General features: G+C 44.5%; 1 protein-coding gene across 1 annotated transcript in view; it reads right to left on the bottom strand.

The window, feature by feature from the left end:
* Positions 1–1,981: 1,981 nt before the first annotated feature.
* The window catches only part of LOC119339460, an 87,435-nt gene continuing 70,955 nt past the window's right edge, over positions 1,982–18,461 (bottom strand). The window contains exons 2-3 of the mRNA XM_037611511.1: positions 2,888–3,220; positions 1,982–2,233 (exon numbers count right to left, since the gene is read on the bottom strand). Of these exons, the coding sequence (XP_037467408.1) occupies positions 2,109–2,233; positions 2,888–3,220 (458 nt within the window). The 3' untranslated portion in view covers positions 1,982–2,108. The remainder of the gene's footprint in view (positions 2,234–2,887; positions 3,221–18,461) is intronic.

The raw sequence follows: 18,461 nt of genomic DNA on the forward strand, positions 1-18,461 counted from the left end.
CTGAAACCCTGCCGGCAAACGCTTCTTTGCCGTCTGCTGGCTGATGGCAAAGAGCCTGTACCTTTGCCATCAGCTGGCAGATGGCAAAGCCTCTTAACGGGGTTAGCCCTGTTAGAAGGCTAACAGCATACTTTGCCGTCTGCCAGCAGATGGCAAAGGCTGCAGGCTCTTTGCCATCTGCCAGCAGATGCCAAAGGCTGCATGCTTTGCCGTCTGCCAGCAGATGGCAAAGAGCTTTGCCATCTCAGATAGCAAAGGGCCCAAATAGGCTAGCCCAAATTTTACATGTAGATGACACATGGCCTCTTTGCCATCTGCCAGCTGATGGCAAAGCTCTTTGCCATCTGCCAGCTGATGGCAAAGTGCCTATATTGACCCATTTAATATAGTTTTTCTTATATCAATTCATTTTTACGGAAAATCAAACACAAACATATTTATATGACCAATATAGCATATTCAACACATATTACCAATAGTCATGAACACATATATATCGAACACATATCCAACACATGTTATCAATAGTAGCAAGTTTCATCCATACATATACATAGTTTCATCATTATTACACAGTTTCATCATAGGTAGCAAGTTTCACAAAGTCAAAACAAAAACTAAAGACAAGCACTCCATCAACCCAAGATTCCGTGATCTGAAGCAAATCTACAAAATGGGAAAGAAGAAAGTTAGCAGAAGACTAGAAGAAGAAGATTATTATGATGCAACTAAAATGTAAAGATTATTATGATGCAACTTATATCTGTAAAATAGGTCATTTTGGAGCTAAGTATGGTTATTATGTCATTTTTGAGCTAACTAAGCATATTTTTGCATACACCTAATTAAATTGTAAATATGGAAAAACTGTTGCTCAAGCCTAACTTAATTATATGCAGTACAAATTATAGGACAGAACTGCTGGCTTTTAGAAAATATGAATAACGTCAATACCCAATCACAGCCTGTTCAAATGAATCCCTGGCCCAATATGCTCTTTAAGGTACAGGGGGAGAGAACATTTCCATAAACATTTAGACATAGCAGAACATGAGCTGAAAGAGTAGCTATGAGCTCAGTTATAAAACTGGAAGTTGCTAGTGTATGTATATTTACATACTTATATTTTTCTCATCTCTTCATTGGGAGATAACATGTATAATTTAGCATGTATATCTGCGGACATAGCAATTGGTCAGCTACAGGATATTGATCGGAATACAATTGGAAACATTGATCGCAAGACATACTATACTTCTAGCCAATTATTTGTATCTTCAAATCCTTTAGTCAAGAAATCAACCAAATCATCAATAAATATTATAAGGGAAAGAAACTATGAAATAAAAGGATCTGCAAGATAATGTCTTTTCAACAAAATAGTAGTGCAACACACCATTTGTACAGAAAAACTGTACATAGCTATCATGAAAGCATATGATACTTGATCCTTAATTTCATCATAATCCAGTGGAAGAGAGGAAATCATACATCTATGTAGGACGTATATCACTGTCACCCATCTGCCTATGGCATCCAGACACGCTGTTGCCAGCCGTTGCACCACCATCCTGACACATGGGCACCTCACGCCACTACATGAGGATGATTGGTGGTGGAGTCCGTAGCAGGCTGCATGTCGATGTCCTCGCCGGACAAAAAACAGTGCTATTGTTGGTAGCTAATGTTCTCTAACTGTCTTCCAAATAGAACTACAAAGGTATGACCAGATTTCCTATAAACAGTGGGATAAATAAATGGAATATGTTTTAGTTTGATTTTTGAAAGACATGGTTGAACTCTAAGAATCCAAATTCATAAATGAGGTTAGATAGGTCGGCCAGGTTACATAGCTATTCTCTCTAGCAAACAACAGAATCAAAGTAGCAAGTCTCGATGCACGGATAAGTTCCGAAATAATGACAACTTATTTCCATTGTCTAGAACTAAGCATCATTTTCCAAGCTTGAACATTATTAAAGAAATATAAATTTAATCACAGTGCAACTCTATATATGTATAAGAGGCGACGTCAAAATCCCAGCCACTAATTAGCAATTATGTGAAGCTCCAGATGCCCCAAAGGCATGGACGTACTGCAAACCTGTTCATATATGCTCATTACGTTTGTGTGGAATCATCACCGGAATCAGCTCGACACCGGCGTTAGGCTGCGTTTCTCGATCTTCTCTACGCGACCGGTGGAGTGGCAATGGAGAGGGCGTGGGTGGATCTGCAGGACATAATGGCCGAACACATGTCAGCAAGGATACCATGACGGCATGGGAAAAGAGGAGATCAATCGCTCAAGTTGGTGGAGAAGAAGCCACAATAGATGGCGTCCAAGCACATGCATGGCGGCAGCATGAGGACGACAAAGCCGGCAGACTCGCTAGGGCTTTTGCTTTAGATGATCCACGATCTATGGGATTTTTCTTTACGAACGGTGATCTTATTAGAAAAAAATAACGTGAAGAAGAAGGCTTCAGCCTTGCCGGCGTGGAGAGGCACAGAATCCTGGGGGGAGGGCGAGATATTAGGAGTTCTATTTTTCTACCATACCAAATCAAACTTGTTACAGCAAGGCAGGAATTGCAAATTGTATTTGCCTAGCTACGTGACCAGATTGGACTTGCCTTTTCTAAAAACCAGATTGGACTTTCCTTTTCTAAAAACCATATTGAACTTGTTGCCCATATAAGATTGCAGTACCCACATAGTAAAATGCATTAACTTGTGATTCCAGAATTAAACAACCAACACCATGCGCCAGGGTAGGATTTTGCACACAACAAGTACTCTGAAAATAAACTGCACACATGTACAGAACAGAGAACATGAGCCAAGACACTGATCCATAGGGAAGAAGAGAAGGGGACGAGCTCACCTTGCAGTTTAGGCTTCGGGGGCGTGGTCGTCCTCGTGCCGCTCCTAGCTTGGGAGCGTCGCTCGGGCATCAATGGCGTAGGGGCTAGCTCCTCTGAGACATGGGGTCGCAGCTCCTTAAAAAAGGCGCGTCGGACGGCGGCGAAGATGGGATCCGGTGGGAAATAGACCGGGCTGACGGGGGCGGGGCGGTGGGCGGCCTGGATCCGGAGCAGCGACCGACGGGGACCGGCGCGGCCGGCCTTGATCCTTGGGGTGGCGGGCGGCGACCGGCGGGGAGGCGCAACTGGTCGGTCTATAAGAAAGATGGCCCGTGTGGCTATACTTTCCACATCTGTTTGTATACATAGCATTAAAAAAACTGATCTCTTTTATCAAATATTTCTATTTCAATATAAATATTTCTTCTGGGGTATAATATACAAACAGATGAGAAAAGACAACAAAATACATAATACATAACATAAACATAAAAATAACAGCATTATTTTTTCTGCCAAATGGTTCTGAACACTTTTAATATTGACTCGACTGCGAAAAGCGCAATTATCACATGCAAAGAAAGCAAATAGGTAGAAAGTTTTGTAAGGGCATTAACATAAAGTGCACATTGAGACTACTTTTTGTATATGTGGTCGCATATTGTTTCAGCTACAACAAATTAATTTACATAAGATGGTGTATACATGAAGCTACTGTGAGCTAACATGAAGTGAAACTAAATCTTTCATTTGAAGCAAACTCATGATTCATAAACAGAAATCTTGAAGCTACCGTGAGTAAAATATTAGTAAGATGATAGCTGGTTTCCAACTTTTGATGACATCCATTTCCTTAAATCTGCTGCTATCCTAGGGAAAATATGATTTGACAAAAAATAATGGTATGTTGGATTTTTACCATACAAATGAGGGTTAAGGATCATTGGGCTTGACACAAATTCGAATTTGGATTTCGTAGGAAATGAATTTGTAACCTATACATGAAGGTGGTTGATGTCAGTATTGGTCATTCATGTACATATATATAGGAAGTAATTCAAATGTGAAGCTACCTAATAAAAGTCGGTGGCTTGTGGCAACATGAGAGGAAAGAACAATGTTAGGCCACCCAAAAAAATCATAACGTGAACCCATGGTCATATGCATGAAAAGGTGAGATATTCGCGTTAAGGAAATAAAAGTAGTGAAAAAGTTGACCTTGTCGCGAATATGCAGAGGGTTCACTCAATATTTGATCGGTCAAAGTTTGCTTTTTTATTTGTTTTATTTCCTTAATGTTGCAGAGGCATGGCAATTTTAGACCATAAATGTTGGAACCTTTTGCCTGTTCTCTGTACTTTTAGTGTGCTCTGATTGATCACCATTGTGCCATAAAATTAAGTAGTCAGTAAGAATATCCTAGCTTTTCATAGACAAAGGTCATATTTGATCGGTCAAGGTTTACTTTTTCATTGGTTTTATTTCCTTTGCTAATGTGTGCTGAGGCATTACCAATTTCCTAGACCATACATATTGATGCTTTTGCCCGTTCTCTGTACTTTGATGGGCTCTGGTTAGTCACCCAAACAACTGACATGCCTCTGCATATACATTATCAAAATAAAATCAGTGAAAAAACAAACCTTGACAGATCAAATATATCTGACCTTCAGCTCATAATTATTGACTTCATCCTCTTCTTATATGCATGTCCAACGCTGCTAGACATGCAAATTATGTCAAGTTAACATCTGTGTTCATTAAAACTGAAACAACTATAATTATTTGTGTGCTGCAAATACCGAACAACAGTTCTCTTGATATATACGTATTTGCATAGACTTTGCAAATAAGCTCATCTCAGTTGAGAACAGCAATTAAGACAAAGCTAGATATATCAAGTCTGAATAACTATTGTCATTCTTAATGAGCATAGTAATGATTCACATATGCACCACACACACCTTATATCATAAAGGCACATGCTCAGTCGCTCACAAAACTACATGCAGGATCGCTTAGTAAATATAAGTTGCACGTCAATCCAGCATGATGAACGAAAACTAAACATGGGCAGTGGTGTTCAACCTGGGTCGCTCAAACCAATCCAGGTACAAATCCCAGCAAAATTTTCTCGCGAAAATCAGGAAGGCCGAACAACCAGGATCTCGGCCTCTGCAGAGCGGAACACACGCAGCAGCCTCCATCTCAGAAGATGAACATGACCCAGCGATCTCCACCACCCGCCCCCGAATCCGCCCCAGCCGCAGCCCAGCAAGAAATACTAACAAAACGCGGCATCCCAGTGACCGGGGCCTGTCGACGAACAAGCGGAACACAACCCATTCTCCCAGAAAAAAACAGAGACGAACCAGGTCGCGTCACTAGGCACTAGGCACGCGGCATCCACCATCTCCACCCAGCAGCCGGATCACAGCCAGAGCGCCATTCGCGTGATCCCAGGGCCCAACGCCAACCCTGAACCAGACCAAAGGAAACCTACGGTAGAGAGGGAGGAGAGGGGGGCGCGCACCGTATCCGGCGTCGAGGAAGGCGGTGTGGAAGACGCCGGCGTAGGCGGATCTGTCGCGGACCTGGACCTCGACGGGGCGGGCCGTGGACGAGGGGAAGGGTCGGCGACGGGGCAGGGGAGGGCCGGCGACGGGGCGGGGGAGCGAGAGGGCCGTCGACAGGGTGGCGGGGGATGGCCGACAATGGGGTGGCGGCGGGCGAGCCTAGAGCGCCATCGACGGGGCTGCTCGGTGTGTGGATGAGATGTGAACGTCGTTTTTTTTACCTGGATGGGTGGGGAGAGAGGGAGGGGATAACCCCACAGTTTTTTTTTACCTGGAAAAAAATAACTCCATCTCTTTGCCATCTGCCAGCAGATGGCAAAGAATCTTTGCCGTCTGCTGGCAAATGGCAAAGAGGTGGGGCTGGTACGCCGTTACACTCTTGACGGCCATAGGATTTGCCAACCTCTTTGCCATCTGCTGGCAGATGGCAAAGATTATTTGCCATCCACTAGCAGATGGCAAAGAATTGGCTGATGGCAACCATGTTCTTTGCCATCTGTTTGTTCTTTGCCATCTGTTTTTTATAAGCAGATGGCAAAGATGTTCTTTACCATCAGCTAGCAGATGGCAAAGAGCTGGCTGATGGCAAATTCCCTGTTTCCAGTAGTGCATGTGGAACACTCACATTAAACTCGTCTTCATAAAAAACTTGAAAACCATAAGTTAAGCAATTTTATACATCTCAATGATTCATAGAACATAACAAACATATACTAGTTCACAGCAAAAGAGAAAGTTGTGAGAAGGTTGACAAATCAGGAAAAAACAAGCAAGGCTTCTCTGAGCATAGGGCCTCCCGACAGGCTTAAATTTCCTGGAGTTCACTCTGGTTTTTTCTTGTTGCCACCATCAAGGGTTAGGTTCTCTCATTCCAGAATAACCAATTATAATTGTGGTCTCAGCTGGAACGCTGAACTGGACCATGCAGTGTACTGACCAGTTGAAATGCTTGTGCATTCCACTAAATTTAAGCACCATTATTTGCAGAAATAAGCAGACCACAATGCCTCTTGTCCGCGCACCTGTCCAAAAGACCGCCGTGCAGCCGTGCCAGCTAGTCCTAGGTCCGTGGAAGAACTGGCAGAAAGTGCATTCCGGACTAGGATGCAGTTGTTTTTGCTCGTCCCTGCACTGCAATCAGGAAGTAAAACGTACGAATCAGCTTATTTTAGATTGCGTTGGTCATTCTTCCTTAGTTACTACCAATGTAGGAATACCTTGAAGACTGGAGGTTAGACGACGGCAACAACGGATATCCATCTCATTTTGCACAGTTGTACTAAAACGGAGGTGTGTGCTTTTTATTGCGCGGATAGAAACGATACGGAGACAGACATCCCGAAACGATATGGAGACAGACATCCCTATTTGCGCAAATACGAAATACGATTATTTAAACAATGACATATATTTGCAGTGGTGTATGATTAACAAGAACATCTATTGTGTTATAATTGGCACTAGATTGACAGTATGAAGAGTCCTTAAGTAAGTAGCATCACATCACATCAACAATGCCACTAGATTAACATGCAGAACAATAGCATCAGTATTATTGTCATGAGAGTAGCACATGGTCAGTAAATGTGCAATCAAATTTGTGCAGTTCCACTGGGATGAAGCAATGTTAGCGGTGTGAGAGTTAAGTGTAACTGCAGAAACACAATTCATGGGAAATAAAGCAAGACGGAATCACTTCATAAAATGGTGGTGGCATTGCTTCAATTTATCGACGGCACTAGACCATTACTTATAGTGACATTAGGTGGCATTGCTTAATGCTTCATGTGATTTTACATTAACGGTAGCGATACGGGCATAGGGACAGCAGGGGCATAAAGTGGTGAGGCAGATGTGTCTGCCGAGAGAGGCAAACACTCAGGCAACATGTCTGCATTTGTCCCATTTTTTATCTCCTTGGCGACATTTTCCTATGTGAGCACAGGAAATCTAGACCTGCTCATTCTCATTTGCGTTGTCCCCCAACACCCGTCACTTTCTTTCCTTTTTCAACCAAGAGATATGTCCACTTTCTCCCACCCTTCTCCATCCACCATGCTTTCTTCGTCTTTTCAACCAAGAGACTGGTTGGGTAGCCAGTATCTACTACTTTCCCCCGTTTCCTCTTAGAACCAAGTCCTAGATTCATGCTACAGCTTTCCCACTTTCTTCCCTGTTTGAACCAACTCTTAGAGTCGACTGTATGAACTAGTTTTATCTCCAATAATAGTAAAAGTCTAGGTGGATTTGGAACAACGGAAGGAAGTAGTAAAAGATCCACATGAAGGGAGCTGGGGCAGTAGAGGAAGGTGGGTTTCGAAGGAATATATACCTCAGGGTCGTCGGCATGTGCAAAGACGGCGTCGGGAGGCCCCATCTTGGCCACAATACCACAGGGAGAAAGAAGGGGTCGGAGGCACTCCCGAGCCGGCGCTCTCTCGGAGACAACGGCACGGTCGTAGATCCGGACACGCGGGCAGCCGTTGGTCTCCTCCCTCGCCGCCGATGATAGCGTGAACGATGCACCTACACCCCTGCCCCGGTCGAGGTTGTCCGGCTAGATTTGTGACCAGCCGTGAGCTGCGAGAGAGTGTGGCCACCTATGTCTTGCTTAGATCTAGAGAGCATGAGAGAGTGAATGAGAGGAACCCTAGTAAAGCAAGAGCTAAGGCTCCTGCTTATATATATAGTGGAGTGATTTTGTTGTACCAGCTTCGAAAAAATGCGCTCCTACATGTACCAATGAGTGGGGGTGAGAGAACTAGTGAGTGCGTGCACCGCTTCTCTTCGTGAGAGTACAATATTCTATGCCCAAAGAATGTTCGCCGCAAGAGTAATAGTATAAGTGTGTGACGTGTGAGCTAAAATAAAATGTGCGCGGCGTCTTTTGTTTTTTAGAAGTTCTGAGGGTAGGGTGTGAAGAGCACATATGTGTGTTACGTGTACCTGCAGATAGACGGTGGGTGCGACATGCGAGTCTGCGAGAGGACTCGGTAGAGTCGTGACTCGTGAGGGTGCGTGTGCGTGAGAGGGAGGGGGGCACGTATCAATGCAATGCATGTGTCCGTAAATCATTATCCGACAAACATTTCACCACAAGCCTTTTCCTGACGAACGCCGTAAGAACCGTTAGATCGGCATTCGACAGTGTCAGTTTTGCCATGTCATTTAATAGAACAGACACTCCTCCTACACACAAATCTTCCACGTGAGTGTTAGCAACTGTCGTATGCTCCCTCCATTCCGAAATGCAGTGCATATCGCTTTATTGAAAATTCAAACCTCGCAAACTTTTACCGAGTTTTCGTTTACCAAATTGCACATGTAGAATACCCTGTATATATCATTTCATTCATCTTCGAGAGGTAACTATAAAGATGTGGGAGGAGTCTACAAAATAAGACCATCGTATCACCCGCATCAAGTTCAACCATCCTTTGGTGTCGAGGAATATCATAGGAACTCTATATGATATGATTTTTATAGGATTTTTTCCTTTAGAGCCAATTGGTTCATACACTACTAGGAAAAGGGCTATAGATGGAATTAACACTAATGGCGCACCAGACATGTGGTGCGCCATTACTATATACTAATGGCGCATCATGTGTTGGTACGCCATTAGTGTCCAAATACTAATGGCGCACCACATCGCGGGTGCGCCATTAGTAAAAAAAATTACAATTTTTTTGTCAAAACTACTAATGGCGCACCGTGGGAGTGGTGCGCCATTACTAGTTGAACTAGTAATGGCGCACCATGCCACGGTGCGCCATTAGTAACTTGGCCACCACTTCCACCGAATGCACCCCCCTAGTGGATCGCCTTTTCAGTTTTAAAAAAAATAAAAGAAAATGATGAAAATGTCAAAAAAATAAAAGAAAATAAGTTTCCCACGTGATATGTGGTCTAGTTGTTGGGAAAATTTGCAAATATGAATTTCGACTTCATTTACAAAATCTCTCGAGAATTTGTAAAAATGGGCATAACTTTTGCATACTAACTCGGATGAAAAAGTTTTTTATATGAAAAGTTTTTTATATGAAAAATCATCTACCCGTTAAACATTTTCAAAATCCTCAAAAACCTAACAAAAAAAGATACGGGGCTTTTAAGATCTGGAGAGGCAAAAAAATTCAAAAAAATTCAAACTCAATAATGGCGCACCTGCCCATGGTGCGCCATTAGTATCTTCCCGCCTTCAAAATTTAAAATAAGTCAAAAAATTAAAAAAAAGTTACTAATGGCGCACCTGCCCATGGTGCGCCATTAGTATCTTCCCACCTTCAAAATTCAAAATAAGTCAAAAAAACAAAAAAAAGTTACTAATGGCGCACCGGCCCATGGTGTGCCATTAGTATCTTCCCGCCTTCAAGATTCAAAATAAGTCAAAAAAATAAAAAAAAGTTAGTAATGGCGCACCTGCCCATGGTGCGCCATTACTATGTCGTATATATGGCTGGGCGCACCTCCCCCACTCCATCTCCTCCTCTCCTCTCCTCCACTCCTTCTCCTCCTCTCCGGCGACCTCCTTCTACTCTCCGTCGACCTCCTCCTCCTCTCCGGCGACCTCCTCCTCCTCTTAGGCAACCTCCTCCTCTCCGGGAACCTCCTCGTCCCTCATCTCCTCCCCTCCCCTCCCCTCACGGTTTCTCCTCCCTCCTCTCCGGTGAGCTCCTCCTCCCTCCTCTCCTCCCATTCCCTCATGGTTTCTCCTTCCTCCTCTCCGATGCTTCGGTGAACTCCTCTCCGGCGACCTCCTCCTTCTCTCCGGTGATGTAGGCGAGCGCCTCTCCGGTGACCTCCTCCTCCTCCTCTCTGGCGAACTCCTCTCCGGCAAAAGAACACGGCAAAAGAACGTACAAGATCCAAAAACAGGAAGAAAATTTGAAATAATATCGTGCCAAAAAACGAGCAAAAAAAATAGCAAAAAATGGGCAAAAAAATCACGATCCAGATCCAAATTCAAAATTCAAAAATAGCAATGGCACACGGTGGGGGTTAGACGGTGCGCCACTACTATTTTCCCGCCTTCAAAATTCAAAAATACTAATGGCGCACCGTGGCCTATACTAATGGTGCACCAGTGGCCTATACTAATGGCGCACTGTGGCCTATACTAATGGCGCACCAGTGGTGCGCCATTAGTATACCAGATACTAATGGCGCATCAGTGGTGCGCCATTAGTAAAAATTACTAATGGTGTGCTAGTAATGGCGCACCAGTGATGCGCCATTAGTAGGCAAAACTGGTGCGCCATTAGTAGGCCTTTTCCTAGTAGTGATAGGAATAGATTCATATACTCCACATTTCAAAGGAAATAAACATGATATCATTTCTATGCTTTTAGAGCCACTTGGTTCAAATGAATGGATTCCTATACTCCCTTAATTTCAAAGGAAAATAAACATTAGCATATATTCAATAGAGAAGTTCCTATGATCTGAACCAAATTACATATCTTTTCTAATCCCTCCTCATAGGAATTGAGATACATGTCATCTCTAGATTCAATAGAAAAGTTCCTATGATTGAACCAAATGACATCTCTTTTCCAATACCTACTCATAGGAATTGAGATGCTCCATGTCATCTCTTTCCCTACAACTTCCATGTATACATCTTCTATTCCTAAATAGATAGTACAACCCACTAGTAGCTTTTTTCAAAAACAAGCAACTATGGCACAAGAACTATATAGTGTGCCAATAACTTTGAAAGATGGTCACTGGATGAAGCTAATCCGATAGTGCAGAGATGGTGAATCTGAGTACTACTGGCCGTTGGATATCATCAACATTCTACCAGATCTGCCACATGTACAATTTAGAAGACTCCATGGTTGAACTTAAGCATAATGCACAAACCTCAAAACACAACCACTTCCCCTTTGTTCTAGAATCTTCTGTATCATAATTGTTTTTTTTCTAAATGAATTGCCATTATTTGTTTTTTACTTTATGCTTTACAATGCACAACCCCGTGAATCTTAACATTTTTTTATAAAACTAATTGATTTTGAATGAGATGAACTATAAGAACTAAACGTACATCTACATCATGCATATATGACTCAAAGCTTTACATGCTATAGTGTGTATTTATTCATAATTAGGTTTCAAAGTCTCATGCATTCAATGCATCAGTGCCTTTCGGTCGAACCTACGTCCAAATTTTTTTGTACGTACAATATCTCCACTGATCCCCAAACCCAAAATGCTGCCTCGTTCCCGTAAAACCAAGCGGCCCACACATGCGTCGACTTGAACAGATTTACTACGACGTGGCCCCGCACGCCGTAGTACTCCTACAAACCCTACCACCGACCTCATCATCCGTTTTCTTCAAGAGGACGAGAGAGAAGCCGATTTGTAGTGGAGGCGCTTTCAAAATAAGGATATGTAGTGGAGACCCCTACCCTAGGGTGCCCTAGGTAGCTGCCGCACGCATCATTGTTTTCTCTTTTCTTTATGCTCTTGCGCCCTAGAGTGAAATGATGGTTGCTTCGTCCGTCCAGCTTAATGCGGGCCCTAGAGTGAAATGATGGTTGCTTCGTCCATCCAGCTTCATGAGGGAAAGGTGGGGCTTTGTGATTTGACCCCTAGTCTCTCATTTTCTACTACTGCGGCGCTACGACCGGGGTGCCTCCAGTTCCAACCGCTGCTCCGAACTGTAATTTGGTGCATTGCACGTGGAACAAGACGGTGGATGAGCCACATGTCGGCCAAAGGGGTCCTGTTAAGCGTGTCGCCATTTCACGTGCGGACTGACCCTGGTTGAGTTGCTACGCCAACACGATAGGAGCAGCCTACCACTTTGTTTTGCTCCTTGGTGAATCCCGACTATATTAATCTAAAAAGATACGTGCTGAACTACCCTCTCCGTCTCGGTTTTTTATTTTTAGGCATCTTGGTTTATAGGGCTTGCACGTAGTTCTAGGTCATCCATTTGACTAACTAAATATGAGTTACTAGTATGTCACAAAAAGTACTATACTATATCATTGGATTCTTAAGCGGATGTAGTTGTATAAAAGTCGAGGGTCGGGCTTTTTCTGCGTGGTAGGCGGGGCAGTTCCGCCTAGTCGGTTCGACAAAGACGCGAGAATACGAGGGAGTAGGCTGCTGCAAATGTAGGGCTGTGTGATTTGACAGCGAGCTACTGCTGGACATGTGCGGCCCCGTGATTTGACTTGCCATTATCATTTTAACTGCGGTGCTACGACCGGCGTGAGTCTCCCGATTCCTGACCACCTCCACACAGGTGCCTCTCCCAGTGCTCACCATGTAGTTGATGCTGACTCTTGCATGAGAGCCCACTTCTCCACTTTTTCCTTGCCTCTTTCCTCCACACATGAAAAAATGCCATGTAAAGCAGGCTTATAGCCCACTATTGTAGTACTTACTTACTCCTACAGGTGCTAAGCATGCCACATCGGCATAAAGTCTGATGAGGCAAGTTTGGTGACCCAAGGAAGAAATGATGCTAAGCGCGTGTACCTAGGTGAAAAGACAATTTTGAGTCTTAGCTAATTAAATGAAGCAAACTTAGCAACACCATTTCATTGGAAGAGGTCACTCCTTGGCAACTGCAATAAATACTAGTACTCCCTGTGTCCTAGTCTCAAAAACGTTCTTATATTGGGATGGAGGGAGTACGAAGAAAGAGATAGAGAGGAGTAAAAACAATACACTTATAGCCAACCTTATAGCTAACCTTGTTGTAGTATGAGTGACTAAGTGATGACTATGTATGACATGCCAACATCAGATAGCCTAATGCACCATGTTAAATCTCCAACGGCGTGACTGCGCGAGCGACGCGACGGTCGTGGTAGGCGCGACCATGATACGGGCTACTGGCACCCTTGGATCTGAGAACAAATGGTCGCATGCTAAGTTGCTGAAAATTTGCAGAATAACCCTCCAGGATAGGATATTCACCCATAGGTCTAGAATCACGCCATGCAACCATTCAATCTCATATCCAAGGGCTCTCGGAAGCCCGTATCATGAGAGAATGGAAAGCCACTACCCTACCGTTCGCACACTGGCAGTTCGCTCCTACTCGTCCCCGCACGTCCTTCAATACTACGGCGGTTCGCTCCTAGTCGTCCCGTCCATTCACATTACGGCAGTTCCACTTCCTAACCCTGCTCCCAAATCCATGGCGTCCGAAATCTCCATGATCGACAGTAAGTACATGGTTAGAACCATCACCAGCAATGAGTTCGACGTCATCTACACCCGTTCTTCCGCCACGGTGAAAGGATGCCTTTCTTGCTTCAGACGCATGTTCGAAGACTCATATGATGAGTGGGTCGCTGGGCTAGATGTTGAGTACACCATAGTCCTGGGACGAGAGAAGGATCTAAAGGATGAAGAAAGGAAGAAGCCCGCCGTGATCCAGGTTTGCGTGCATGTCTTATGCTTGGTCTACCACATATGCCATGCCGACGTTGAATGCCTGGATTTTAAGGACTTCCTCGAGAGCAACCTAGTCAAATTCGTTACTGTAGACTTTGGTAACGATAAAGAAGTCCTAGGTCGGATAGGCCTCATTGTAGGCAACACCTTCGACCTCCAGAAGAAACGGCTGGTGTCTTCTCGTCAGCCTTCAATGCTGACCCTGGCAGGAGCCATGGTTCATCCTTCGTACGGTAAACTAGAGAAACCTCATTACACGTTTCATAGTTATGCATGGTAGCAGAATGTACTAGATATAGACCACATCCACTACGCTGCAATGGATGGCTACCTTTGTTTCAATATCTACAAGGGTTGGATGAAGAGCAAGAGCCAAGCGTGCAATTCAAGAAAAGAAGTATCGGCTAAGAGGAAGAGGGACAAGGACGAAGTCGAGGACGTGGACGAGGACTCCTCCGATTGAGTAAGGTGTCAGTATCATTGCTCATGGTGGTTCTAATGCAGTGTCTATCGGATTAGTTGCATAGTTTAATTTCAGGTATGCTTAGTTGAATTTGAGGGGTGTGTTGTGCTGAGCCCCAGTAGAACTATGTTATGTTTCTTCTCGTTAGTTTAGCTCCTCAGTATGATACATACTACTAGTATTTCTTTAATAGAATTTAGCACCCCAATTAAGCACGTACTAGCTTTTTTAATAGTACTATATGCATAATTTGGCGACGAGCGCTCTCTATATGTACCACCTTTTTTTTAATTTCAATTTTTTCTCCACGGCGCAATCCATCGATAGTACTACTGTATAAAAGTATACATTTTTTAAAAGGCTGGAGTACTATTCATCACATATATAGCCAGTTAAATTCTCAACCTAGAACGACATGCATGCCATGTAGTAAACCGATACGGAGGAAGTATAGTAAAAATGAGGTTTTACCGAGCGATCGGCGGGGGAGCATGGCCTGTCATGCGGTCCCACGTGTCATGATGTACCAAGGCGATGCACGTGTCCCTCTTGAGGCAGAAGCAATACTATGTGGTTTGAGATGATGGCGAACCGAAGTGTGAAATAATGGTTGCTTCGTTCGTCTGGGAAGGTGCGGCATTGTGATTTGACGTCTCATTGCTCATTACTACTACTGGGCCGATACAAGTGGGGTGCGTCCCCCCTGCTGTTTTGCACTGTTATTTGGTGCTTGACATGTCGACCCGGTTGCTATATGTCTCACATGTCGGTGACAGGAAGGACATAATTCATGAAAGGGAGCGTCGACGGAGGAGTATACTACAGAATTCATGAAAGGGAGCGACTTAGTTTTGGAAAAATTTGTTTTTACACTACTAGGAAAAGGGCTATAGATAGGATTGATTCTAATGGCGCACCGTGGAAGCAGTGCGCCACTACTATATACTAATGGCGCACCTGTTTGTGATACGCCATTAGTGTGGAAGACACTAATGGCGCACCGTAAACAGGGTGCGCCACTAGTATGAATTATTTTTTTCCATTTTCCCATACATACTAATGGCGCATCGGGTCCATAATGCGCCATTACTATCTATAACTACTAATGGCGCACCAAGCAGGCAGTGCACCATTACTGTAAATTTTGTTTTATTCTTTTTTTTGGAAAACTACTAATGGCGCATCGTGGCACAGTGCGCCATTACTAGTTTAAATTAGTAATGGCGCACTCAGAGGAGATGCGCCATTAGTATATATACTTATTATTTTTACTTTTTTGCAAAACTACTAATGGCGCACCGTAGGCTGATGCGCCATTAGTAACCAGGGTTACTAATGGCGCATTTTCCTACGGTGCGCCATTAGTAACCTGGGACCAACAAGATATTTTGGACAGCCCACACCTACCCACTCACTTTCCCCACTTCATTCCATCCACCTCCTTCTCCAAGCTTTCGGCCATCTCCTCCTCCTCACCTCATTTCCACCATAGATTCAACAAAATTAAGTGGTGAAATTACCTTTTTTTGATAGGTAAGTAAGGGAAAGCTATCTTCATGATATAGATATACTTTTTTTTCTCCCTAGCTCGCTCCAACAACGTGCACATGCACTTTTTGTGGCCTAGCTAGATCTATGTATGTTTGTGGTGTTGCATGTGTTTGTGGTGTTGCATATATGTTTGTGTTTGAAGGTACCGGTATTTGAAATATGCGATAGTTGCCAATATTTTGCCGGAATGTTTTGATTCATTTCCGTTTCGGCGAGAATTTTGGCACTATGCATTCTTTTTGGTCCTATCTTTAGGGAAGGTCATGCCAAATTTTTTCTTGGTTCTAACATATCGTTTTGCTCTACCCCGCAGGCGAGCATGGTCCGCACGATGACTGAAGGCATCGTGAATAGGTTTTTGAGCTCCGCGAAGGCCGCGAAGGTATGGAAAACGAGGTCTGTTTTCTGGGACTTGCCGTACTGGAAGATCCACCGTGTGCCTCACAGCCTTGATGTCATGCATATCACGAAGAACGTGTGCGAGAGTCTGCTTGGTACCCTGCTCAACATGCCAGAGAGGACCAAAGATGGGCCGAAAGCAAGGGCAGACTTGAAATCAATGGGCATCAGGCAGGAGCTTCACGCTAATGATGATGATGATGATGATGATGAGGCGAAGCAGGACACGGAAAGTCGTCGCAAAGGCAAAAAGGCCAAGAAGACCAGAAATGACTACCCTCCCGCGTGCTTCACTCTAAGTCAGGAGGAGATCGAGCAGTTTTTCACCTGCCTCCTAGGAGTAAAACTTCCTTACGGTTACGCGGGGAAGATAATCAGATACCTAGACCCAGCGAAGCAGAAGTTCAGCGGGATGAAGTCTCACGACTGTCACGTGCTGATGACGCAGGTACTTCCAGTTGCAATCCGTGGGATCATGGACGCGCACGTCCGTGAAACGCTATTTGGCCAATGCAACTTTTTCGACGTCATCTCTCGGAAGTTGATTGGCGTGAGGCAACTCAGAAGGCTACAGGAAGAGATCGTGGTGATACTATGCGAGCTTGAGATGTACTTCCCGCCCGCATTCTTCGACGTTATGGTGCATCTGCTGGTCCATATAGTGGAGGATATCATCCAACTCGGGCCGACGTTCCTGCACAGCATGATGCCGTTCGAAAGGATGAATGGTGTCATCAAAGGATACGTTCGCAACATGTCACGTCCAGAGGGAAGCATAGCCAGGGGCTTTCTGACCGAAGAGTGCATCTCCTACTGCACGAATTATCTAGGCATCGAGAACCCCGTTGGTCTGCCCGTCAACAGGCACCTCGGCAGGCACGCTGGATGGGGTCACCATGAGGGTCGCCGCGAAATGCATGTCGACTTTGAGGGTCGACTCGCCGACTTTGAAAGAGCAAACCTAGTCGCGCTAAAACATATAGACGTGGTCGATCCTTGGGTGGTAGAGCACAAAACCTTTATTAAGAAGACGTACAATGACCGAGGCCAACAGAGGACGGACGGAGATATACTCAAAGAGCACAACTCATGTTTCACGCGTTGGTTCAAGCAGAAGCTTCTGTCGTACCCTTTACATGAGGATTCTTCCGCGGAAGAACAACTCATATTCGCCTTGTCACAGGGCGCCGAGCACAACCTGATGACCTATGAGGCGTACGATATCAACGGCTACACATTCTACACCGAGGACAAGGACATGAAGAGCGATGGTTATCAGAACTCCGGGGTAACGATGGAATCCTACACCAGTAACGACAAGGACAGATACTATGGAAGGATCGAGGAGATCTGGAAGCTGAGCTACGCTGGAGAGAAGGTCCCGATGTTCCGTGTTAGATGGGCCAAAAACGTCATAAAAGAAGACCGGTATTTCACCACCATGGTTATACCCGAAGCCAAATCCAAGACCGCGGGCGCAAACGTCACCGCAAAAAATGAGCCATGGGTACTGGCTTCCCAAGTGGACCAATGCTTCTTCATTACCGACCCACCAAAGCCCAGTCGTGTTGTCGTGAGGAGAGGCAAAAGGAAGATCATCGGAATGGATGGAGTAGCCAATGAGCAAGACTTCGACAAGTACGGCGACCCGAAGATCGAACATGACGACGACGATGAAGTAGCAGCACACACCACAAGAAGAAGCAGGACCACCCTACCTAAAGGACGTCCGTTCCACAGAAGAACTCCGTTTGCGAAAAAGGAGGGCAAGAAGATTGTGAACAGATAGCTAGCTAAGACCGATTGTATTTAAATCGTAGTCTTCATTTCTCGATTGTATTTCATGGGCACCTTTTGATATCATGAATATTTTTAAATTTCATGGGCACTTTTTGAATTCATGAGGACACTTGATCTCGATTCCCCCTCCATCTCGATCTCGATCCCCCTCCATCTCGATCGCACCCGCACCCTCCCCCGCTAGCTCCACCCATCGCAACCCTCCCCCGCTCCACCGCCGGAGGACCCGCCCCCCCGCACCCGCACTTTTTGAACATATTTTTACTATTTTTATAAAAAATATTACTGTTATAATTTAAACAAGTTTGAACATATTTAAACACAAATAAATATAAAAAACAGCATTTAAAATGCATAAAAAATATTACTGTTATGATT

This window comes from Triticum dicoccoides, chromosome 7B (assembly GCF_002162155.2).
Source record: "Triticum dicoccoides isolate Atlit2015 ecotype Zavitan chromosome 7B, WEW_v2.0, whole genome shotgun sequence".
NCBI lineage: Eukaryota > Viridiplantae > Streptophyta > Magnoliopsida > Poales > Poaceae > Triticum > Triticum dicoccoides.